Source organism: Sminthopsis crassicaudata, chromosome 1 (assembly GCF_048593235.1).
Source record: "Sminthopsis crassicaudata isolate SCR6 chromosome 1, ASM4859323v1, whole genome shotgun sequence".
Classification (NCBI taxonomy): Eukaryota; Metazoa; Chordata; class Mammalia; order Dasyuromorphia; family Dasyuridae; genus Sminthopsis; species Sminthopsis crassicaudata.
The window spans coordinates 237506111-237531647 of NC_133617.1; the positions used below are offsets into that span (position 1 = coordinate 237506111).

At 34.9% G+C, this 25537-nt stretch overlaps 1 protein-coding gene across 7 annotated transcripts in view; it reads right to left on the reverse strand.

Annotated features, from left to right (window-relative positions):
- The window catches only part of ZNF521 (zinc finger protein 521), a 354900-nt gene that overhangs the window by 29932 nt on the left and 299431 nt on the right, over positions 1–25537 (reverse strand). For 5 of the 7 annotated variants that reach the window (XM_074276897.1, XM_074276901.1, XM_074276898.1 and 2 more), the window contains 3 exons: positions 17036–17101; positions 8053–8184; positions 5107–5222 (listed from right to left, as the gene is read on the reverse strand). In XM_074276897.1, coding sequence (XP_074132998.1) covers positions 5107–5222; positions 8053–8184; positions 17036–17101 — 314 coding nt within the window. The remainder of the gene's footprint in view (positions 1–5106; positions 5223–8052; positions 8185–17035; positions 17102–25537) is intronic. The other 2 variants (XM_074276900.1, XM_074276899.1) reach the window with 1 other exon arrangement.

Sequence of the window (25537 nt, forward strand, 5' to 3'; positions counted from 1 at the left end):
GATTTCCTTGAGATTCACCTTCTTTCTCTGTGACATGAGATAGATGAAAAAGATGGTTTCTCAGGCTCCTTTTCATTATCAATCTCTGATCTCAAGTATGATGGCCAAAAGCATAAGGATAAGATCATGGATAATAAGAGAATATCCCAGAGTATTATCAGCTATTCTAATGAAGATTGCATAACTCCCACTGAACTCTCAATGTGCTACAGAGTATTTCATTGTCTATACTTTTTTTTTTTTTTTTTTGGAGAAGTAACATGGAATAATAGATAGTCTCACAGTCAAGAGGACCGAATTAGAAGTTGTCAAGAGGACTTCCTTTTACCCATACTGAGCAAGACACAACCTCTCAATTCCCAAGACCATACATTGCAAACTGGTAGTCATTACACATTGTGAAGGAATCACAAGCAAAACAGGGCTTTTCTACTTTTAAATTGGATACACACAAAATTTCAGATATGGAGGTTATTTAATACAGTCACAAAATCATTTGTATTTCTCAAAACTAGTCATAATGATGTATCACATCTTTACCTTGAGCAATCTATCCTACATTCATCCTTTCCTTCTGATTCTTCTGAGATAATTTTCATTAAAAATTTATTTCTGAAAATCTATTTTGTTTGAATTTTCAGGAATCCAAATAGTTATACCTACTCTTCAAACATGCATGTTTGGTTTGAAATCTTTGCCCAGTGTGATCTGGGCCAAGTTACTTAAATGTTTCAGCCCTCAGTTTCCCTATTTGTAAGATCTAATAGTTGGATTAATGATTTCTAAGGCTTATTCCATAGTTTAATGATCAAATTAATTGATCTTCAACCTGACATTCTTAAAAAACTAATTTAGAATGCTAATGAAGTCAAAGCATTCATGTTGAAATGTTATCCACATGATATCTTGACAGACAGGTGATGACTCAGAGTTTAGAAATAGACATATCTGTATCTATATATCTATCTGAACATAAGTATTTATTTTGATTGACTACTTATGTTACATTTTCTTTCTCAATGGGTGGAAAAGAGGTGGGAGGAAAAGATATTTTTTAGTTAATGTCCTTTATTTATTTTATTTAGTCTGGTGGGCAATGATGAGCATTTCAGATGAAGGCAAAGCTAGAAACCTTAGGGACTCTCTAACTCTTAACTCTATGTACCTCAGATATTGATGGAGATAGTAATTGTATTCTGGGAACGCCCACCAAGGAAAAGACAAATTTTCATTGGCTAAAAACAAAATCATTAATTTATGTGTTAAGTAACTGCCACCAAAGTGGATGGATTGCCTCTCTTGTTTTGGCAAATACATTTTATTTTTTTGGAGTGACATGTTATTTTCCAATCTCAATTAAAAAAAATTTCATTCACTTAATAGAAATGTATTGTGTTTTTCCCAGACTTAACATGCCCAGTCTCTACACAGGAGATGAAAAAAAAAATCAATATTAAAAAAAATACATTAATTCTTTCTTCTAACTTTCAATATAACAGTAACTGGAATAATAAATGCAAATGCAGAAGGCTTAGAATTCCTTAGGTTATAACCTCAAATTAAGGAACCACAAAACTAGGAAATTTAAAGTGAGAACTGATGCTTGATGAGTAACATATAGCAAAGCACAGGCACTATAGCATATGCCATGCATGCCCAGGCAACATATAGATACCAGTGCAATACACTGGGTTCAGATTATCAGATTCTCATCTCAAGCTCTTAATTTTGTAGTTCTATAGCAGCAGCTATGTAGACTTATAACACTGGGGATTTATCAGCTCAGCCTTGATTTCTATCCAGACAATGGACATTTGATTTTTAGTCCTGGTGATACCAAACTACTACTGCACCCTCAAGATATAAATCAAGCTAGCATTTTGGCTTATGAGATCAGGACATGTTTGGTTGAATTAAAATGAATGAGTCAGAAATGATTTGAATTGTATTGTCTGCCACTGAGATCATAAGCATTTCTGAAGAGTTGTGTGTTCCCTATTTGAACAGAGTTTAATGAAGAGAATAGAAAACAATGACTTCCAAAAGCTATATTCCATAAAACCCTAGGGTATCCTAAGATATCACTGGGGGTTCCTTGAAAAAAAACCTGGGGTCCTGATCGATATGTTTAATTATATCTGCTCTATTACCTCTGGGCCTCACACCAAAACTGTGCTAGGGGCTGGGATTCTGGCAGTGGAAACAATGAAGGTTACACATCTCAAAGGGCTAACATCTACTAATAAAGAGAAAAATGAAATTTTACTGGTCTAGCTCCTATATGGAGCACAAAAATTGTATTTTCAACTGCTTATTTTAACTCCCCAGATCCTATACACTGCTTCAAAGTGAAAGGCAGCATAGAATAGTAGGTAGAGGCCAGATCTTGGAATTAGGAAGCCTTGAGTTTGAATCTTGATTCTCATAAACTAATTTGTGACCTTGGCTAAAACTTTGGCTAACCTTTAATATTTCAGGTAACTTTATATGTCTATGTTATAAATTGGATTATTTGCCGTCTAGGAGAGGAGGTGAGGGGAAAAGAGGGAAAAAAATTTTGGAACACAAGGTTTTACAAGAGAGAATGTTGAAAATTATCTATGCTTAATTCTATGTTACAAATAACTTACCAATGTGCATTGGCAGAGGGAATTTGTACACTAGGTATTCCCTACATGAATTAAATCATAGATTTAGGTGCAGTCAATCAATAAGTATTTATTAAGCTTATAAGTATATACTAGGCACAGTGAAAAATGATGGGATTATAAAGAAAAAGCAAAAACAGCTCTTGCTTTCAAGTATCTCATATTCTAATAGGGAAGACAGTAAATACATAAATAGAGTATATACATAAAAATTACATATTGAATTGAAGGAAGGTAGCCTGAGAGGAAGAGGGATCAGGAAAACTTAGAAGTGGGGTGTGAGCTAAATCTTGAAGAAACGCAAGGAAAATAAGGTATAGCAGTGAGGATGAAGAACATTACATACATAGGGGACAGCCAATAGAAAAGCATTAAGTTCGGAGATATGTCATATGGAAAATTGGGAACCTATGTGAGTGAATTTTGTACATAAATAATAAGATTTGACAGCTGATTGTTCATGCCAGGTGAACAAGAGACTGAGGCTGTAAACCTGGGTAACAGAAAGGATGATGGTTCCTTAGAACAGAGATGCCAAACTCAGGACTCTCCCTTAATTCAGACTGAACTAGACTAAAATGCAATTGGGAAATGTTTAATAAAATAAGTAAAAATACAATACAATACATATAATGTGCATTTGTGGTTTTCTAAGTCAATATGTAGGGAAAGGTTTGTATTTGAGTTTGGCAACTCTGTCTTAGTAATTGAAGAATATAGGAGAAAGATGGGCTTGGAAGGAAAGATACAATGAACTGATATCTATGGAATATCTAGTTTCCAATTTCCAACAGAAGAGAAAAACTAGTTGTAGATATACGATAATTAAACCTATCAGACCTGATGAGATCACCAAGTGAAAAAGCACACTAAGGAAAAAAGAAGAAGAAGAAAAAGAAAAGAACCCAGGTGGAATCTGTGAGATGCTACAGAGAGGTCAAAAAAGATAAAACTGAAGAAAAATCCATTAAATATGTAAGAGACCATCGGTAACTTTGGAGAGAGTAATTTTAGTCAAATGATCAGGATAGAAACTAGACTACCGAGTTAAGAAGAGAATCCTTAATACTTTTAGTTCCCTCTTCTCTCATTCTCTTCTTGGACCTGCTCAGAGTATTTGAACTCAGGTTTTCCTGACTCCAAACTCAGCACTCTATCTGCCAGGCCACCTAGCTGCCCTTGCAATGGGATCATTGGGTTAAAATCTTGGTTCTGCACTGTGGGAGCTGGGGTTAAGTCATAACAATTCTCTAGGCCTCAGTGACCTTCTCTGTACTTTAGTGTTTTGGACTAAGTAAATGAGAAGATGCTCTCCAGTCCTACAATTGTGATCCTAAACATCTCTAAAAACAATCTAACTCTATTCCAAAAGTCACATTAACTAAGTCTCCCAGACATTGGACATTCCTGAATGACAAAGGAAAAATAGAATTGTCAATCAGATTTTTTTTAGAGCAAAAGTTCCTTCTAAGTGATATATAAGATTTGTTTCTCTTCATTTTCCCATTCATTAGTAATCAGAACATAATAGAACTTTTTAGAAATGATAAGAAATGGTTGTATTAAACTCAGTTTTACTGTATCCAGTAATATGTTATGACCATTGCACTAGTTTACCTATTCTTTCATATATACTTTTATATGTTTTTTCTAATATAGCCTATTTACATGTAGGTTAATGCCTAAAAGGACAAATACTGTAAGTAGAAACTATGATAAGTTGGTAACGATACCTTAAACCACTCAGTCACTAATAACCTTATCTCTTCCCTTCTTAAACAAAAAGGGCAATATAATTTCACATAATTCATTTTGTATGTCTAGGGAGATAAACTGGAACAAGAATTAATATGGCCATTTTACAGATGAAATAACCGAGACAAAAGACCAACATCTGCTTCCACATAATAGCTGTTCAGAATGAACCCTATGATATGAATAGATCAACTTTCCTTAAACTCTAAGTAATAGTGAACTCATTCTATTCAAGAGTAGAAATTAGGAAAATTTTATATTTTTTTCCTTTCTCTCCCTTCTAATTTCAAGCCCCTAAGGCCAGAACATTTATGGGTACCCTACTTATCAAAGTGGTGGCTCAATGGGAACTAAACATACCAGAAGGTGAGTGTTAGGGAAGGGGGAGCCTGATACAAATGGTTCCACAAATTTGACCCTTGACTCTATCCCACGAGTAGGTCCATTAAAATACCTATTCTAGTTCTTTTAGAATTGATAGGAGTCAGGGGCAAGCTATTTTTGGTTATCTGTTAATCCAAAACCATATTATCCCCTTGCTCCACACACACACACACACACACACACACACACACACACACACACTTCTCCTTGGGGAGGGGAACCCAGGATGAATGATGTCATGAATCCAGATTTAAAATACTTCATTTCTTACAATCAAAAAAACCAAATTCTATTTCAGCCCTTCTCATGGGGACATTACCTGCAGCTCTGTTTGGAAGAAAAACTTCTGTGGACATTGTGTGCAGTCATAGATCTTGTCTTCCTGTCCATGGGCTGAGAAAATATGCTGCTGCAACTTGTTTGCTTGGACAAACACTGCAATGATAAAAAGCAGGGTGAACTTTAAGTTATTTCATCTCACAAATGCCTTAAGTCACTGAGTTTCCAGAGGAGGCCCAGGAGTACAGCTGACACACCTCTTTCTTGAGTTTGACTGGGGCCATGTTACTAGTGAGAGTGAAGTTGCATTTATCCACTGTTGCCTTCTCTTGTTTGTTGAGATGAACTCTACTCTGTGTCTAATTCAATCCAAACAACAGCAAAGGAAAGATTTATAGATGCCTTGCTCCCTACAATTCACTTAAAAAAATAAAGCTGGAAATTGTCAAATGAGCAGCTCTGAGAATGAACAAAAAGGACTCATTTCCCAGCAACCCACAGGTTAAGAAAGCCTAGATGCCAAAGCTCTGTTTATTGTATTTGCCCAGAGTTGTAGCTAGCAAACAGTGCTCTATTTAAATGTGTTAATGCTAAAAATTATATCCCACAGCTACTCTGGGGCACTGTCTATAAATGTGAAACACAACGGCAGGTAAATTCTCTTTGGATACTTTAAGATCAACTCTGCCTACACACTGAATGCAAGGGTTTCAATAATATAAACATGTTCAATTTTAATGACTACAAAACAAGGCCCTAAGACTGTGTAACAGTTTACCTAGGAGACATACTATTAATAATTAAATTGTATATGCCAGAGGCAGTGTTTGGGTTGGCAGAACTGACTTCTGATGGATGCCTTGTGCACTGTGACCTAAAAAAAGTTTGCATCTACAATATTAATCTGTATAGGCAGGGAAAGGATTTATTAAAGATGCTGGCATTTGACTTTGACTCCACTCTAATCATTAAAATTATTCTAATTGCAAGCCAACATAAAATATTAGAATATTGTTCTTGTGAGTCATACATTTTAATCACATTTCTCATTATCTTAAAGAACTGCTCAGATTTCTTCTTCCATATAACATGCTTTGTTCTGAAGATTTTTTTCTTTTCATTGTCATTTCTAAAATTCTTTCAAGATCTACTAATACATTTTAGGTCTGATGGCACATCAAATATCTTTGCTAGTGATGAATGCATTGCTGTATCTTTGCCCCATCAGCAAAAAAAAAAAAAAAAAAGAAGAAAAGGAAAGAAGAAGAAAAAAGAAGAAGAAGAGGAAGAAGACAATGAAGATGATGAAGTAGAGAAAGAGGAAGAAGAAAAAGAAAAAAGAAAAAGAGGCAGAAGAAGAGATAGAAGAAAAAAAAGAGAAAGAGGAGGAAGAAAAAGATGATTTTAATATAAATCAGAATCAACTAATCTCCATCTATCTTCACACATTTTACTACTAGTAAAAGATTGTTTTATCAGGGATCTTAATATGATGTGGTATTTTGTGAAGTTGTTTTTTTCAGGTTTTAGAAAGGAGTTTTGCCCTCAACTTATTTCTTAATTATTTCTATCTTAAGATATTCTAAGTTTTGGTTTTAAAAAATTATTTCTTATATGTATGTGTGAAGAACATGATAGAGTGGGAAAGAACATTAAATTTGAAATAAGAGGAGCCAGATTTAACTCTTGACTACTAACTAACTGCCTGTAAGATCATGGGCACAAACTCTCTAGGCACCTACCTCAGTTTCCTCATCTACAAAATGGTGGGGTGTGGAACTGGAGGAGGGTTAATATAGATGGCTTTTAAAGTTCCTTGCAGTTCTAATTCAATGAGGCTATTATCCTACTGATGTCACATTCCTTCCTTGGTAACTCATGTAATCTAAAAAGCCTGGTAGGATCCACAGTAAACATGATAACAAAGAAGAGGGTTGAATGAAGGAATTCCTAAAGGAAGGTCCTTCTTAGACAAATTAATGAAAGCAGAACTATCAACACTCTCAGGTACCACTTAAATCAAATAATGAAAATAACCTTTCTTTTAAAATTTGTGATTGAACAATAATCTGTACTTTAAATACAGTGAAGTAATAGTTGGTACCTAGTGTTTTCTTGTGAGAATCATCTCCTCCTTCCTCTCCCAAAATCAAGTTCTTTAGAAGAAGCAAATATTTTTGTTTTTCTGATAAGTAGGGAGAGATGGACAGAGCTGAGGGATCTTTGATTATCAATGAATCATGCAAATAAATCATGCAAAGGACTCTCCACAAAATGACTTTCACTTATGGGAGCATACAAAAGATGGGATATCTGGTCACATTTATCCTAAGTTTCATTGTAGCTTCTGATTTTCTTCTTATAAAGTTAATGAAAACATCATGAGATTTAATAAGGACTTCCTAGTAAAAGAAGAAATTTATTTTAAAATCTACTTTTAAAAAACAAATTAAAAAATGCTTGCATATAAAGCAGAGTAGATGCTATCTGTTTTTCAGTTCAGATTTTTGCATAGCTACTCCGCTTCCCCCGCCCCAAATGTTCTCTCATTCTTGTATGGAATAGCTTATCAAATTTCTTCCATCTGAAAAGCAGATGTGTGAACAATAGCACCATACTTCTATTTGAACATCTGTGATTAAAATACAGCTGTTTGCAGGCAGCTTTAACCTTGGTGACCTTTTAACATCAAGCAGATAAAAGTGAACAAAATGTGGGTCTCATTCTGCAATTGGAAAAATGCAAAGTTCTGACAGAAGAACTTGAAATGCCATTTGTGCACATTGATGCTTAACCTCCATCCCTATCTGAGGCTTTAAGTAGGCAGAGATCAATAATGCTAATATGGAGAAATCAAACATCTTCCCCCAAATTGACCTAAAGTCATATCTGCAAAAGGCCATATCAATGGGAGGTATGCATTTGTAGGAAAGACATCATGTCGCCCTAAGACGCCCCAGAGTTTTCTCAAGCTTGGTTTTCTTACCTGTAAAGCAGACTGGACACTTAAAGGTGCCTCCCATTCCTTCAAAGCTATGTTCTATCAGGTGGCACTGAAGTTTGGCAGGGGAATCAAAGGTTTGATTGCAGAGTTTGCACTCGTGGTTCAGTCCTTCATCTGTGGAAGGAAAGGAATCAAAAGAAACCATGATATTTTAACCATGTTTGTTTCTTTATCATACAGTTAAGATATTCCTAGCAAACATCTATTCTATGCTTCTCTAATTTATATGTTTTTTTTTTTTCAAATTAAAAATGTTTATTATTTACCTCTGGATACAAAGCATTGGGAATTTCAATGTTAAAATTAAAAAAAACCCTCGAATAATAAGAAGGTATATCTTATTGTAAGACAAATAAATTTTATTGTACTGCTTATTAAAAAGCATATGTCAGAATACTGAGAATTAGAAGTGTCTTGGACTTTAAATATTGTTTTTTTTTTTTTTTTTTTTTTTTAAGCACTACATACTTTCAGGAGATGACCCAAGGAACTATATCTAAGACATTCAAAAAGTGGATAGTGGAATAGTTATACTTCTCAGTGCAAAGTTCCTTACATCTGGTTCTCTTTGTCAAAGGAGAATAGATATTTTCTGTAGTTTCCTTTCCTATTCTACTTTTCGGCCCTTTACCAGAATTCCTTGTTTTCTTAGCCAGGTGGCTCTGAAAATATCTGTTTCTATTCTTAGTACAAGGTTTCTTTAGTCTTCCTAAAATTATTGGCCCTCTTTCCTATTCCCTATATCTTCAGGTTGTTTTTAACCATTCTGAAATGAGTAATATTAAGTACTTTTCTGAGTTCATTTCTTCCTTTACATTTTCAAATTTAATGTTTTCCTTCATCTAGATTTTTTTCCCCCCTGAAATTCTCTTATCCACTACATTTCCATTCAAGATACCTCTTCACTAGCTCTAAGTATTTCCTGCTAACTTAGGAACATTTTCTATTAGATGGATGGGTTTAACAGTTCCTAGGTAAGGAATTAATTGTATACTCCAATCCTGATTAAAAAGGATCAATTCCCTAAGCAATGTTTAGAAACTGCCTTCCTGGATGTTTTGTCTTGCATGGAGAAGCTATGTAGGGTTTGTTGAATGAAAAAAATGAATGAATGTTAAAGTAGTAAAGTTCATCAAACAATAATCTAATAGAACAAAAAGACCTAAATTACTGAGTCATGAAGTCATATTGCAAACATTGTCAGCCTAAATATGATATAACTTGAAGATAGTACTGCCATTTGGAATCAATACATGCTTTTAAAAAAATTAGCATATTTTTATGAGTCTCCTATACAACGTTTTTCACTTAAAATTTGGGAAAAGAATATGTTTAAGTGAAAGATCTTTGCTGTTTCCAGTTCCCACATTCTACTTATCCTAAGCAAAGCTACACATATTTAACATGGCAAATCAAATAAATTTTACCCAAGTTTTGCTCTTAGATAGCATTTTGTAATATTCTAACCACTCTTCCTTATAAAAGTAATTTTCCTGATTCTTCTGATATAGATTTTCTTTTGATTAAAATCCTTATACTGTCTCCTTCCCAAGTCCCATTTCAATTTATTATCATAAACAATGAAAATCAGTGGCATTGGAAACGCCTTTATAAAAATCTCTCTTTATTGAGAGACATTTAACCCTTGTTTCTTGGTTTTCTTGTGAAAACCCATGTATGAACAAGCTGCTCCCTTTTTTTATGCTACACGACTGTTAGTAACTCTACCAAGGAACATTTACAGTGAAATCTTCTGGGGGCAAAGCAATGAACTACATAGACACATTGTATGGGTAACATGTCCACATGCAAACATTTCCTTCTTTCAGTTCACAGGAAACATGATTTGTGTAAATGGTGAGCCAACTGGTAATGCCAGCATCACAAAATCCCAATTACAAAATGACTTCTTATTAGCTAAGTAGGAGTAGAATCACTCTATTTGTATTCCTCATCTTTCTTCTCAAACAAGTAGGAGTCTTTAGAAGCAGAGGATTGGAATTCATAAAAAGAGAAGCAAAGCACTAATTAAGCCACCCGGTACTGTCTACATTTCCAAGACATAAAAACCTACTCTGTATTTGGGTGGCACAGTAAATTCCTTGATTATAATTATGTAAGAGGGGTTTTAATTGTGCATACTGAGATGACAAGGGGGTAATACAAAAAGCCTTAAGGATTATACATGATCAAGAGGTTTTGGTCCTTTTTTCCCCCTAGAGCCAAAAATAAAATATTACCTTCTTTTAGAAATTGAAGAATATAAGGGATGCTGCTGTATATTAGGTAATTGGGTCAGTAAGTTAATCAGGAGCAGTATTAGTGGTACTGAAATGAATTTCTATTTCCCATATGCTGCATATTATTATTTTGGTGTAATTATGGCAACCCAAAGCTTTATTTCTTTCATTTCTCAATCAAAACTGTTGCTAATAACATAACCATCATTATGACTACATGTATGTCATCAATGCTTCAATAAGGGTCGATAGTTTCACTAATGTGGATATTTTCTTTACTTATATAGATAGCAAACCCCTTCTCTTTGTAGACCATTTTTATGAACTAGCTAGGATTTAAAGAATCACCATCTAGTGAGTAACACTAGAGCTCTCTTGTTTGTAGTGCCCATGGAAATTCATAAAGTAGATATAGAAATGTGGGTATATATATGCACATACCCACATACACATATACATACACACACTCCCTTCCAATACTAAGTTATGGACATCCTCCTTTGTTAGGGAAGTCATTGGTATTCACATTTTCAATATGATTTATTACTCATGAAATATGAGAGCTGGAAGGAGTGACTCTTTATCTTCTTCTTTTGGACTGTGGTAGTCTATCAACATCCTTCCTAAAATATGGCACCCAGAATACAATATTCCAGATGTGTACTCAGAGCATACTCAAATGAAACTATCATTTTCTTCTATTCTGTTCACAATAGTTCTATTGATGTCATTTTTTTGGTCAATACATTATATTGGCAAATCATTGTGTACTTGTAGCTTGCCCTGATGTTCAGATCATTTTCATGTGAATTTCTGTCTAGTTATGTATTCTTATCATGTACTTAGGTGATTGATTTTCTTGAACCCAAGCTTGGGGCTTTGACTCACAAGATGGGCACACAGAGCACTGTGAAAACCTCTGTTCATTATCTGTATTAGATTCTTCCAGTACTCATCTGCCTCTAAACTGTAATGGTAAATATGAGTTAGGTGTTATAACTGATTTTTGCATGTCCAGTTCACCCAAAGCTGGTCGTTCTGATGCAGTGATGTGATATATGATCACAGCAAACAAATCTGAAAATAAAACTATAGAAGACACCCAGCAAATGTTTGTAACACACACGCACAAAACAATATTCTGATAATGAAAAATACTTGATGAGTGTGCTGTAAAAATATTTTTGATATCCATCTCTTGAAAAACACTGGTATTCTTTTAAAATATCTTTGATATCTCCTTCTTATCTTTCCTTTGCCTTTTCCCTACTTTCCACCATGCAGAAACATGTATCACTGATTATAGATAATATAAAAAAAATTAAATAAGGGACCTCAAAAAGTTATTCTGTAAGTGTGACAAGTCTATATTCATTCATATTTGATAATATTTTTGAAAATTAGCTCTAAGAAAAATATATCTGTTTACTTTGGCAGAAATATGCTTCTGTATTATTCTGGACATACCTTAGCTGGAACTGAGTTAAAATTCTGCATCTTATTTTTCCTAGGGATTTCTTAAAATCCTGATAAATCTAGTTAAGTCTGGTCACTCTTTCCATTCTCATATTAGCTTTTGTCTGACCTTATTCCTGCTTAGCAAACAAGATGCACTAGGACAAGTATTAGGGCCTAGAACCAAATTTAATTTTAATTAAAAGATATTCACCTAGTGACAAATTCAACAGTTCCTTTTTCAAATAAAACTGACAAGAAATACTGGATCAGAATCTAATAAGCCATTTTATTCAGTTTGGAAATTTTTCTTTTTTATATCTACATAAGAACACACATAAACATGGCATACATGCATATATACATCAGAAAAAAGTGCTAAACAACTTTTAAAAATTGAATCAAAATAATCATCTGTTTTTTAGGAAGGTGGTGGTTGACAATAATTGGAAAATGCTGTCTCACTCATTTAATAAAGTGAGATTCAGAGTCAATTCATTTAATAGCCATTAAGATATTCTATTTAGAGAGCTGGTGCAGTTCCATAAGAGTTATATGTAAGAAATAAACATTCCTATAGAATCTTAAAAAAAAACAAACAATAACAACCCCCAGTTTTTGGTATCATCTTTTAAATACTTCTAACCAAACTGGTATAAAAACAGTGACTGGCCAGAAGGAGAAAAAAAGAAAATTACAGTTCAAGTAAATTACATGAATGAAAAGAAGGACATTTACTTTTCAAAATCAATTTGTATTTTTCTAGACCAAAGGCTTTCTGTTGGTATTCTGAATAGGTCTTTGTATATATAGGGGTGTGTGTGTGTGTGTGTGTGTGTGTGTGTGTAGACTTGTACATATATAGTTCTAAATAGGGGTAAGGAGTAGAGTAGATAACTAAAATCCCTTCCAAATCTAAAATTTTTGATCTTATGATTTAATACCCACCAAAGTGAAACCAGAACCAAACACTATCATATTTTATGAACAGGCGGTCTAAACAGCCTTTCCATGGGTATCCACTTTAAGCTATAACAGAAGATGATTTTGACATAACTGAGAAATTATTTTACTGTCTGCATGTAGAAATCTCAGCTAAGTTAATTATTTCCGTTTGTTAATCCTCACTCAGGTGATACATTTGTACATAAATGTAAACAGGAATCAATTCTACATAGAGGAGGCTGATAGTAATGTAAATATTTACTCAAATATTAAATGTTTCAATGGAGAGAGGCAGAATGTAATTGAGGTGCAATCCATTACCTTAGTAGGAGGCTTGAGAGTCAGCTATAAAACTTGAAACTGTAAGAATAAAAGCCCACTCTCTTCTAAAGCCAATTAAAAAGGGGTGGATTATTTCTACCCCTCTGACTTCTGAAACCTGGGCTCGCACATCTGCTAATTTGCTACTTTTATTGCTGGGAAAACCGATAAAATTGTTACCATTTGGATGTTCACGGACAACTCAAGTTACAAGCTCAACATGGCAATTGTTAGTTTAACAGAAGACACTGACATTTCAATATAAGCTTTAAACAAGAGAAACCCTTTAAGCAGCCTCCAGACTGTATGTCCCATGTTTATGCTCCTTTTCCTTCAATAAAAACAAAAAAACCTAGTGCGGCTACAAGCAAATGTTCAGTGGTTGACTTACATGCAGCTGTTATCCCAGTAACCACTGGGGGCCCCCTTATATTGTCTGATCAACACTACAGCCATTACGGAGGACCAATTTGTAACGGTTTATAAGTAGGACTCTTTCTCTCAGTTACCCCCGAGACTGTCCAGAAGGGTCCTTCAGCCTCTTACACTGCATAAATCTATAGGCTAAGGGCCAAAGATATAAACCCCTCCTGGTAAATCATCATGTGGCAGGGTCCATACTTAAAAGCTGTGATCAGAGTGGGAGTAAACTCTGCCCTCAGAATCCAAACACAGGAATAAGATGGCCTGCAGTTGCTGTAATTTTCCAGTTACAAAGAGTGCACTACTCTAGCTTTGTGTATTTTTTTCTTTTTCCATAAGAAAACTATGCCCTAAACCAATTTCTTTTCCCCTTTCTACTTAGCTTCTCTCTTCTTCCCTAAGTTAATTTCCTGAGCACACATTTATAAGCCAGAGGTCTGAGGAGCAACAAAGAAAAGCCACGGATGACAAAACTAAGCCCTCGGCTACAATGGCTCACCCTAGAAAGCAGGGGAGAGAAATCGGCCACAGAACTGTGCTGTAATTTGCCATGTTCACAACCATCAAATTCCTTCTAGGTTCCCACATTCCCGCTACTGTGGTTTGTTGTAGGAGCCTACTGCATATATTTCACAACTGCAACATAAACAGAGAAAGGTGCTAATTTGGCAGTGGAGAATTTCATTCAGATTTCAAAGCCTGCTACAAGAGATGTGCTTCCCCAGCCTCCAAAGTAAGGAATAGTTGGAGGGTACTGGGTAGCATGCTAACTTTCCTTCACACCTGTTTAAAAACACTGAACTTATTCCTTTGAAAGATTACATATGGAAAGGATGGTGCCTGAAAACTGACACTAACACCTTATTCCAATGTCTCTCCCTGGGAACCTCTGCTACTTTCAAGTTTTTCTGATTATATCACAGAAAACAGAAAGCACTGTGCCCTGAGATAGGCTATGCCAGAATATGAAATATGAACATAAAAACATTGCCATGAGAGCTGGTAATCCCCAATTCAAATGAACATCAGTTTCTAAAAACAATACTCTCATCACTGGAAGTTCTTATGTCTAGCAAAAAGAAATAAAAAAGAGAGCAAAAGGATATTTTGTCCACCAAGTCTTCCTTCAGTTCCTATTTCAGGGAGTTAGGAAAGGCTTGAGTCAGAATTGAACTCAACCACCATTTTGGAGTTTGAGTTTGTTATTATGCTTTATTTTAATTTGTTGTTGCCAATATACCAAAAGACTAACTACTTTGAGCCTTTTCTTTTCTTTTTTAATTCAAAGGCTCTAATATTGACACTTATAGTTTCCTGCTTTGGACTTCTCACTATCAGCAGGACTTGGGTAGAAAATGATTGAATTGGGGTAGCCTGCACTGTACCCAGCAGATTTAAAAGTGCCTGGGGGCTGCCTAGAGCCCCATAAACATCAGCAGCTTGGAAATTAGTGGGAGGTCCAGGTGGGTAAGGATGGGAGAATCAGGATGTGGGATTTTAGCTTCTCTGAGATGCAATATCATCCAATTCCTTGATGGCTTCTACTAGTTGTATAGAATACTTACTAGGAGGTCTTTTTTTTCTTTCTCCCTTTATTTATGTATTTATTTATTGGAAAGAGAACACTAGAATATTATTCATAAAAAAATAGACTGATCTTCAATTTGGGTGACCAACAAAGACTTCAGAAAGAAAGTAGAACATAGAAATGAATGGAATGAAGAAGGATAAAAGATATCCTCTGGGTCTGATGAAGATGTAAATGACTATAGTTTCGTTTCCTTTCTCTGTTCTGCACTCCATCCCTCCTCTATGCTTTTAATCCAAATCTTGAGCAGCTTGAACTCTAGATCTCTGAGAAAATGTCAAGCCAGCAAATAGTATTCATCTTGAGGGCTTCTTGTCTTTTGTCCTCACTCCCAAAATTATATCTTTGATTGCGTAGTGCAAAATACACTGTATTTAAAGTCATAGAAAATGTGTTTTAATTTCTGCTTTAACAACTGAGTGGCCCTAAGAATGACTTGTAAATCAGGGGACCTCAGTTTCTCCATATGTAAGATGATGGTAGGGAACTCAGTGATCTCTAATGTTCCTACCAGCTATGATATCCATGATTAACCCATTACCAAAAATACCACATGTTCCCATATTAACTCTGCCTCTCCTCATGACAGGTACAGACTTTCCTCAGTTTCAAAGGAAAGTTCAACCTTGGGTGTTATCTCCTGGAGAGAAAATCACTAAGAAGAGGAGAGTGGCTCAATGTAGTCATAGAGGTACTTGATAGGATAGGAGTCAATTAAAGTGGAAATTTATTTCTCTGAAGCGGTTTAAAAAATTAGATTAGAAAAGCTACTGTCTTACATCTTCATGTATTTCTGTATTTCTAATTTCTGTCCAAAGTAAAGAATGAATTTCAGTTCAACAACTGTTGACATTTTCTCTTAGGCACTCACACTGGCAACATGTAGTAAAGTTCTTTCATTATGTGAATCATGGTGCTGCTTTAATTTTTGCTAAAACAGAATTTCTTAATGCATGAAGAAAAATAGTAATAAAAGAAGAATCCTTTACTTTTAATTAACAAACTACATATTGGATTATAGCATTGAAAAATAGCATGTTTCAATTGAATAAGGTGAAATTTAAATAGCGTGGTTGCCCTATCTACTGAATAACAGTGGTTGGTAGGAGAGGAGGGCAGCAAAGGCCATCCAACTATCAAGAGAGTGTGCAAGAAATGAGCAATGGGGTTATCCACCAATTTATGGGATCTGCATAATTTGCTACTCCTGAGGTCTAGCCTCCCTAGAAAGTGATAGTGCTGAGATTAAAGGGATATGGATAGGTATTAGAACAGTGGTTTCATTAGTCTTAAGAATCACCTAGGTGAGGAAACTTCCTCTACCAATTCAGGTTAGCACCTTCCCTGCAACATATAGTCAAGAGACTTGTGTGGAGCCCTACCAGGGTAAATGAATTATGCAGGATCACACAGTCAGTATATGTCAGAGGCAGGCCTTGAAACTAGGTCTTCTTGGTTTCAAATCTGGTTCCCTATCCCCCATGCCTTGCTGCCTCTCATCCAAGTGATGAAAACTAAATAAAAATTCTGTGATCTTGCCAGTTGTTTGAAAAAAAGGTTGCATATCACTCATGCACCAAGATTCAACCATGTAATGCATATCATTATGCAACTAATTTAATCATGAAGCTCCATTTTAGCACTTCATTGAAATGGGCTCAAAAGAATTGACACAAACATAAGCTCTGAAGGTAGATGGAAAATGTTTTCTGGGCCCACTTGATTCTGACAATAAGATGAAGTCATGTGAACACAAAGTATGTGTTCTGCTCCAAAGGAAATGTGAAGTACAATGTTAACAAAAGGTGTGGGTGTACCCTTGGGTATATTGAAATTATTAGGACTTTTATACAGGTGACAATAACTACACTTACATTTAAAATGATGTGTTTCTAATGATTTCCCTTCTAGCAAGTCAAGTCAGAAGTCTGTGCTTTTCATGCTTTTGGTTTGGACAGATGACTTTTTCTCTAGTTTGATGGTAAATACCTACTATTAATGCCCCCACGTCTGGGACTTCCGGCACTGGTGGAAGTACAGGTATAGCTACCTTCGAGTACTGCACAAAAAAAACACAAATTGGTCAAATGGAAAGAGGATATTTCATGCAGCATAAACCAAATGCAACCTGTTCTAAAGTTAGGTCTGCTGGGAAAGCATCTCACAGAACTGAGACAGTCGAATAGTCAATATTAATTCCACACAGCAGTAGACTAGCAATTGGCACTATATACTATACACAACTTTCATCAGGTGCTTTTTGTGGTGGTTGTTCTGAATGTAGACCAAGGGTCAAGGCCTTTCCTCTTTTTTTCTTCCTCCCCCCCTTTTTTTCTGGCACAAAGCTACTCGTTGTCTTAAGAGAAAGTCTCTCAATACTGAAAGGCTGTAAAGCACTGCTTACAGGCTGTTTCTCTGCTTTAGAATGAAATAAAAACAAAGAAATGGAATATGGTTCACCTGCTTGGACTTTCACAAGGCAGGAGCTTTGAATGCCCTCAGGTTTAATGATAAGAGAAGCTTGATGGGAATCTCTAGACCTAGTACTATTTATAAGAACCATTGTAGACTTACAGACTCAGAAAGTTGGAAAAGGTTTAAGAATCATCTACTTTAACTCCTAAGAAACTTAGAGTATTGATACATAAATAGAGGACATGTTCTGAAGCAAAGAGAAGTATCTGGAATTGTGGTTCAGAACTAGAGATTAGAATATACATTAAAACATATATGCAGGGATAGCCAGGGGAAAAAAAATAAAAATAAATAAAATCCCAAAGTACCCTAAAAGGTAACTCAAAATTTCTAGGGGAACTTTTGACCTATTTGCTTTGTTTTCATCATGAGAGAACTAGAAAAATGATGTGCTGGTTATATACAAATTAAAACACTAATTATAAATATTTCACTTTTTTTCCTGGTTCAATTGATTTGAATTTAGCTATGTGGCCTTTGGAGGGAAAGAAAAGCAGTGGTGCAATATATGAAAGAATTCTAAAAATTGTTATTAGAAATGTGTTTTTAAACTAGAATTCTTTGTTCTAACCAAATGATACTACCCATTAGAGGATGTTTCCTGTGCATTATTAAAGTGATATACTGTAGTACTAGTTAGAACTCTATAACCTCTAAATTGCTTGATTGTAATTAAGGTCACTAGTTTTATTTAGGAAGGTTCAAGGAAGCTCCACTTAAGTTGGCTTAACTAGAGAGAATTTAATGTTATGTCCTTGCTGCAGTGCTGGAGGGGCTGTAGCCAAGATGCTCCAGTTCCTGGAGCTTAAGGTTTGGTTTTTTGGTGGGTTGTTTGTTTGTTTGTTTTTGACATGATATCCACTATAGGTTGTCTTTTGTTTGGGCCTCATTTTTTAAAAAAAAGGATAACCAAATTCATTAATAAATACTATTATGAAAAATTTGGCATTTGAGAATCTACATGATTCTATGCTGCTTATTTTTAGTCATACTTTGCAAGTTTTATAGCTACTATAGCCTATGAAGATAATTTTCAAGATTAATTCCCTTTGTAGATTAGACAATATAATATCTTAATATGATAAGTTAGAATGAAATGATAAAGGAATATAGATACAGACTATCCACAGAAAATAAAGAAGAAGAAAAAAGTAAGGGGATTTGGTAAAGTTGTTGAAGAAGAAAGATGAGAGTAATGCAAAGAATATGTGAAGTTTGAGGAAAAGAAGAGGTTAGAAAGGAAGAGAAACCAAAAATAAAGCTAGTTATTAAGGAAAAGGCCAAAAAAAAAAAGCTGCATGAAAAATGAAGAGGAAATGAGAGACCCACAAAGCAGAGAAGGCAAGTAGTAGCAGCAGAATGGAAAAGCTTAAGGATTGGATCTATGCTCAAAATTTTACTGGATGAAAGCTCAGAAACATTCATCTCTGGACAGAATGCTGGCAAATTTCAGTAGCTCCAATGGCAATAATGATAAATGCAGTTTTTTACAGCCAAGTGGCTCAAGCAGCCAACTATGTTACTGCTATATAATTAATAACAATAAGCAATTAAAGAGAACAGCAGGTTACAACTATAAGGTGTCAAAATATATTAGCAGAGGAAAAAACTGCAACAACACAGTTAAGAGAAAAATAAATGTACAATGTGTGAGCCCATGTCCTGTCTCATCTTTCTTTGTATATTTTGGATTAAGCTTTTAGACTCACAGAAAAATGTAGGATGACATAAAACTACTATATGGTAATTAACACCACTCCAAAACTAAATAACACTTCCAATGCTTAGAGGAAATCTGAAATATGATATGAGAAACATGACTGCCACAGTACAAGAAATTTGTCTGACCACTATATGGCATTACCCTTTTACTGAGAAATACTCTAATAAATACCTTACAAAATGGTATTTGTTGGGTTAAAAGTTTTCAAAGATCCCAGAGTATATTTCTTTTTTATTTAAAATGCAGAAGGGAAGAAAAATTGGAGAAATATTAAGGGGAAAAATTTTCAAGGGAAAAAGGAATTATCTTAGTTTTTATCAAATCACAGAATTTTAGGGCTCAAAGATATCTTGGAGATCTTCTTTGGTCACTTTATTCATGAGGAAAGGAGGTCTAGAGAGGTGAGGAATTGGCCCAAAGCAATACAACTAATTAGTGTGAGATATAAGATTAGAACCTAGGCTTGCAGACTCTGGGATTCATGTTCCTTCTACTATATCTACAATATTGCCATTCTAAAACTTCAATAAAAACAAAAAACAAAAACAAAAAAACCACGTTCCTTCACTTTGGTTTTTCATTATTTCATTATGTGAGTTAAGAGGTTAAAGAAAACAAAAGTTGTCTTTTCATTTATTCCCCCTATTGGAATGCAAGGTTGGTTTCCAAATCCCCTGCCTCTTTTCTCCCTGAGAATCAATGCTCTGGAACCTCTGTGATTCAGGGACAGCTGTCATCCTAGCCTCCCTCAGCTATTAGGAAAGCATCCCTTCAGTAGAAGATTTCTACAGGGACCTTTTCCGCCCCCTTCCTATTCCAGGTATTTCACAAGTTCTAGAAACCTTATGCTATGTGCAGCCTTTGATTTGGACAGCTAATCCAACCATGGTGTTACACAGTACATAGTTGGCAATGAAGGAGGAGTTTCCAGCCAGAAAGGCTCACAGGATCTCTTTCAATGGCAATAACACCCTTCTTTGGTTAAATGTACTACCTTGAAACTAAGTAGAAGTTAGGCTCATGTTTTCCCACCCTAAGGGATTTTTAGGTGCTCAAAGAAAATGGATGATTCCTAGATTCTAGTTTTCCTAAGACAGACAGAAACTTATCTGTGCTTGTGATGAAGCCATGTCTTGATCTAGTAAGTCAGGCATTTGGGAAAATACATTAACTGCTCCTCCAAGTTGCTAACTTATCAGAGAGATGACCATTATGGTGATCTGAAATTGGGAAAAAATTGAGCCAGGTATGTTTCCTTCTCAGGAGACATTCTGGGCAGGCCAATTAACACAAACATTACCTGCTGGGATAGATAGAGAGAGCACTGAGCATATCACCATAAGACCATCTCTATCCATCTATCCCCACATGCTACCAATAGGAAACAGTGCTAGAAAATGATTCAGCATCACCTGTGAGAAAACACAACAAAAGGTGAATGCGTTGTATGGAAGATCTTTATGCTCATTACAATCTGGTTTAGGATTAAAGAGGGAAGGCATTGATGTCTCTGGGTGTCCTCCCACCCCATTCAAAACAGAAAATCAAAGATGATGAATAGGCTTGATTAAAAACAGGAGTCATTTAAATAAGTATTTTAAGGAAGAACAAAATAAAAACATTGAAAAGACTATGTCAGTTATTGCATGTTTTAACTTCTGCAAAATTATAAATCATTCCTAAAGCTGGAATGCCAAATATAAAAATAGTTTGGTCACAATAAATGTTTAATGTCTAAAATTTATAATTTGTTCAAAACTGAATCAATTTACTTAAGATTATATTTTAAATTTTATGTCATATAAAGATGTGTCATATTTTTTAATGAAAGAAGAAACCCTACAAAATAAAATCACGTTCATCAATATTTTTAAACATATGCGTAAAAAGGGTCTATGTCAACATCCCACCCCCACCGCCATGTTCACACACACATTGCTTTTAATTCTAGCAACTGAGGTTCTCATGGATTTAGATGTGCAAGGATAGTATCCAGTTCAACTTTCTTCATATTATAGATCAGGGAATTGATTGAGAGAAGTCAATTTGTTCTAGGTTACGCAGATAATAAATACCAGAGTTGAGATTCCAACTCAGGTCCATTGAACCCAAATCCATAGTTCTTTCAAGTATATAAAAAAGACAGCGAGGTAGTATAGTAGACAGCCAATCATGGAGTCAGGAAAACCTGAATTCAAATTCCTCAACTGGAAAATGAAGATCACAGCAGCACCTGCCTCACTGGGTTATTTTAAGGATCAAAAATATTTGTAAAGTACTTAGCATGATACCTGGCATATAGTAAGTGCTTAATGAATGTTTGTTCCCTTCCCCTGTATCATTTATAATAACAATATTGTAAAGAAATATTAAAGTAAAATCCCAAGGTGTCACTGTTGCTGACTGAAAGTTTTTTGTGGTTTGTTCTTGAAGAGGATTATCATATCAGGGAGGTGATGTCATAACATGCAAGTGAATTGGCAATCCAAATGGACAGTCTTGGATTTGGGAATCAGGAGAACCATTCTTGAATCTCTCCTCAGGTACTACTTAGCTATGTGAGTTTTCTCATTTATAAAATTTGTTACCTATCTTATAGGGTCACAGTGAGAAAGGGGCATTGCAGACTCCAAAATCTTATCTATATAAAAAGATGCTTTTTATCATATATTTTTGATAGCAACAGTCACATTCAGGTTACCTGATAGTTTTTTGTTGGTAGTGGTAAAAAAAAAATAATAATATGTATCCTAGCTATAAAAGGGATATAGTTCACTTCCTATAATTCCCTCTAAAATTTTTTTTCTATGTCGAAAAAAAAGCAACATGTTTAACTTTCAAAGAGCAGAGATTAGTACGGAGATTTTTAAAACTTACTAGAATCAAAGAATTTTATCCCTTAGGGGATTCCTTCATTATATAGATGCAGATACTAAGGCCCAGGCAAGGTAAGTAAAGTGGTCGCAAACAAGAAAATGGAAGAGTTAGATGTAGAATCTAGATCACCTGACTATAAAACTTATGTAGATTACCATCTATGGAATGGTATATTATGTTAGATAGAAGGAGAATTTACATTGGTCACAAGAACTGAGACCAAGCAGTTTTGACTCTTAACAAACCAAAGAAAAGTAGTTTAGAAATTAAAACAAAGAATAGTGTAGTGACAACACTGGAGTGGATGTTTCTAAAAGTGATGCATATAATTTTTTATAATTATAAAGAAGTAGATTTTGTTTCTTTTTTAGGAACAGAGGGGAGAGAGGGAAGTGGTCTAGACCTGTGATTTCATTGGGGGATTTCCTCTTGTGAAGAATTTCTATCCACCAACATACATCAGCAACTATTCTACAATTTATAATCTCAAAGGTTTAGGGTCCTGAGACCTTGTTACTTGCCCATGGTCACACAATCAGGAAAAGGCAAGTCTACTAATGGCAAGTCTTTTACCCACCATCTTCCTTACTCCCAAGTTTGCTTTCTAAACATTTTATGTCTCCTCTGTTATGATTCTGTTATGATTTTATTAATTTATTTATCTATTTTTTTCCCTGAGGCAATTGGGGTTAAGTGACTTGCCCAGGGTCACACAGCTAGGAAGTGTTAAGTGCCTGAGATCAGTTTTGAACTCAGGGCTGGTGCTCTATTCACTGCATCACCTAGCTACCCCCTATTAGTATTTTTAAAAATCCCTGCAAGGATTACATTTGTATGAAAATGTTATGTGAAAAGAGATTTTAACTCTGTAGTTCTCCAATAAGAAAAAAATAATAATTATTAACTATCTACATTTGTTTTCAATTTTATTATTCCTTAAAAAGTCTTACAGAAGAAATGAGCAGTTCTATTAAAAAAAAATGATCTGGAATAGGAAAGAAAAATGTCCTTAACTAAATACTGGCCATAATAATTTCAATAAAATTATGATCTACCAAAAAAATAAAATGTAACCTAAGGCATTGGCTAGAAGTAACAGAAGAATATACAAATATCCCAAACTGATGAATGTGCAAAACCTGAATTGGCACCCTGATGTAGGTACATATCTCCTAGTCATTTTTCTAGAAAACAGAATTGCAAAGGTCTGTCTTAAAGTGATAATAGCAGGGAAATTCCAAATGGGAGTTGTCACTGTGGCCTTAAGTCACCCAGTTATGCCTAGATATTACCTCATCATTTGAAGTTTTCACTAACCCAAATTGTATGCTTGAACTTTCAAAGACTAGAGGCTGAATTAAGACTATAATTCAAGTCTCTTTTTTTCCCTGACTTTTTGTTTCTATAGTTCTCTTTTCCCTTTTAGAATCTTGCTTTCTTTCTTTTCCTCCTGTTGCCAACCTCTCTGCTTTCCCCTACCTCAAGTCCATATTAAGGTATTAAGGAAGTTCTGATCATTGCTAAGACTATTAATTTGTTCAGATTTTTATTCTCTTCCTTTTATTAATTTGATAATTTAATGATGGTGCTGGTAAATAGCTTACCTTTATGTAATATGTAATATTTTGTAAAATACTTTCACTAACATGTCCTATTTGACCTTTCCAATAAATCTGTGAAATAAATAGGGCATATAAACTCATTTTGAAAATAAAAAAATGGAGATTCAGAGAGATTAAATAACTTAAGCAAGCAACGTGGTTAATAAATGAAACTTTGACTAGGTGATCAATTTTCAACTGGAAATTACAAAAGAGTTTTAATTTCTGAGAAAGCTACACCATATAGCTGGGAAAGATGGAAGCAATTGCCAAGACATCCTCATTGCATACTAATATTGCAAGATTTTCCTCATCGGTAAACAGTTACAAAGGGAAAAAATTAAACCCCCCCCCAAAAAAAAAAAAAAAAAAGGGAATTCAGTTTTGAGTATTCACAATTAACTTCTGTGATTTTATTTTAGATTCCTTCTAAGGTTTTAATAAGGAAAATATGATACTAAATATTGGGGACTATTGGTCTAGAATACACCAAGCTTCAGTCAAAAACTTGGCAATCTGACTGATTCACACAAGTAATAACAAATTCCAACTTCTCTAAGATAAGTATATGGAAATCAATACAGTTCCCTGTCTTAGTCAAATCTACTTTAAAAAAAAAGTAAATATTTTTAAACTCTGTTGAACAACAAGGCAGAGTCACTTATTTTCCAACAAAGTGTACCAATTGTGAAGCTGTGTTCTCCTCCTTGTCATGTGGAGAGGTTCACATAGTCTGTTGAACATAACTTACTGGGCCCATTTAGAAAATACCAAGAAAACCATGTAGTGTGCTGTTCAAATGACTGGAGTTAACAAAAACAAACAAACCTTCCCTGGCCCCCAGAAATGTAAATAAAAAGTTAGATTTCCCTGTACTATGTTTGATTGCATTAATTGATGTTTAAAAAAAAAATCTGCTGAAAATAAAGCCCAGCAGTAGCATTTTTCTTTCCTAAATCACAATAGCAGCACATTACAAACATTACAAAAAGGTCCCCTGGTACAATTGTAAAGTTCCACTCTGGCAGAAAAATGCATCTACTGTATGCTCTCTCTTGCCATCCATGCCCTCCTAAACAGGCACAGAAACAGGTCACAAATGCAATTAAGTGCACCTACTCATTGCTTACATTTTTGTACTGAGGAGCACACCAGAATCCAATAATCAGCTACCCCTTTTTGGAGAATACTCAGAGAAGTTTATAAGGTAAGACTGTATCTGAGTTTTAACCCATAGCTGGTTGGCCATCTGTTAATTCTTCTATTGCTTCCAGGGAGGGAGGAACATTTTCTGGTGGATATGATATGTGATTCAATTCAATTCAGCAAACATTTATTAAGCTTCTACTAGTGAGAGACAACAAGGCTTCTTGGCTAGGATTGTGATCTTGGAGTCAGGAAGATCTGGTTTGAAATCCTACCTCATAAACTTAGTAACAGTGTAACCCAAGGCAAGTAATTAATATCCATGGGCTTCAGTTTCTTCACCGTTAAAATGATAAAAATTGGACTTCATATCTATATGGTCCCCTCTTGCTCTAAATCTATGATACTAGATATAGTTGCAACAAAATAGCCCCTGCCCTCAAGGAGCTTATGAGTTGTTTAGGAGAGAGAGGACACATACACAAATCAGTACAGTGAATAGGGCAATGAGCTGGGCAAAGTGCGCTGGAAGAAGGTGAGGAGGGAAACGATATTATCTGCTAGACAGATCAGAAAAGACTTCATGGAGATAGAACTATTAAGTAGGTTTGGGTCTTTTACTTTGATTTGCATGAGTGCCATAGTCAACTTATTTCTTCCATCTCTATACACA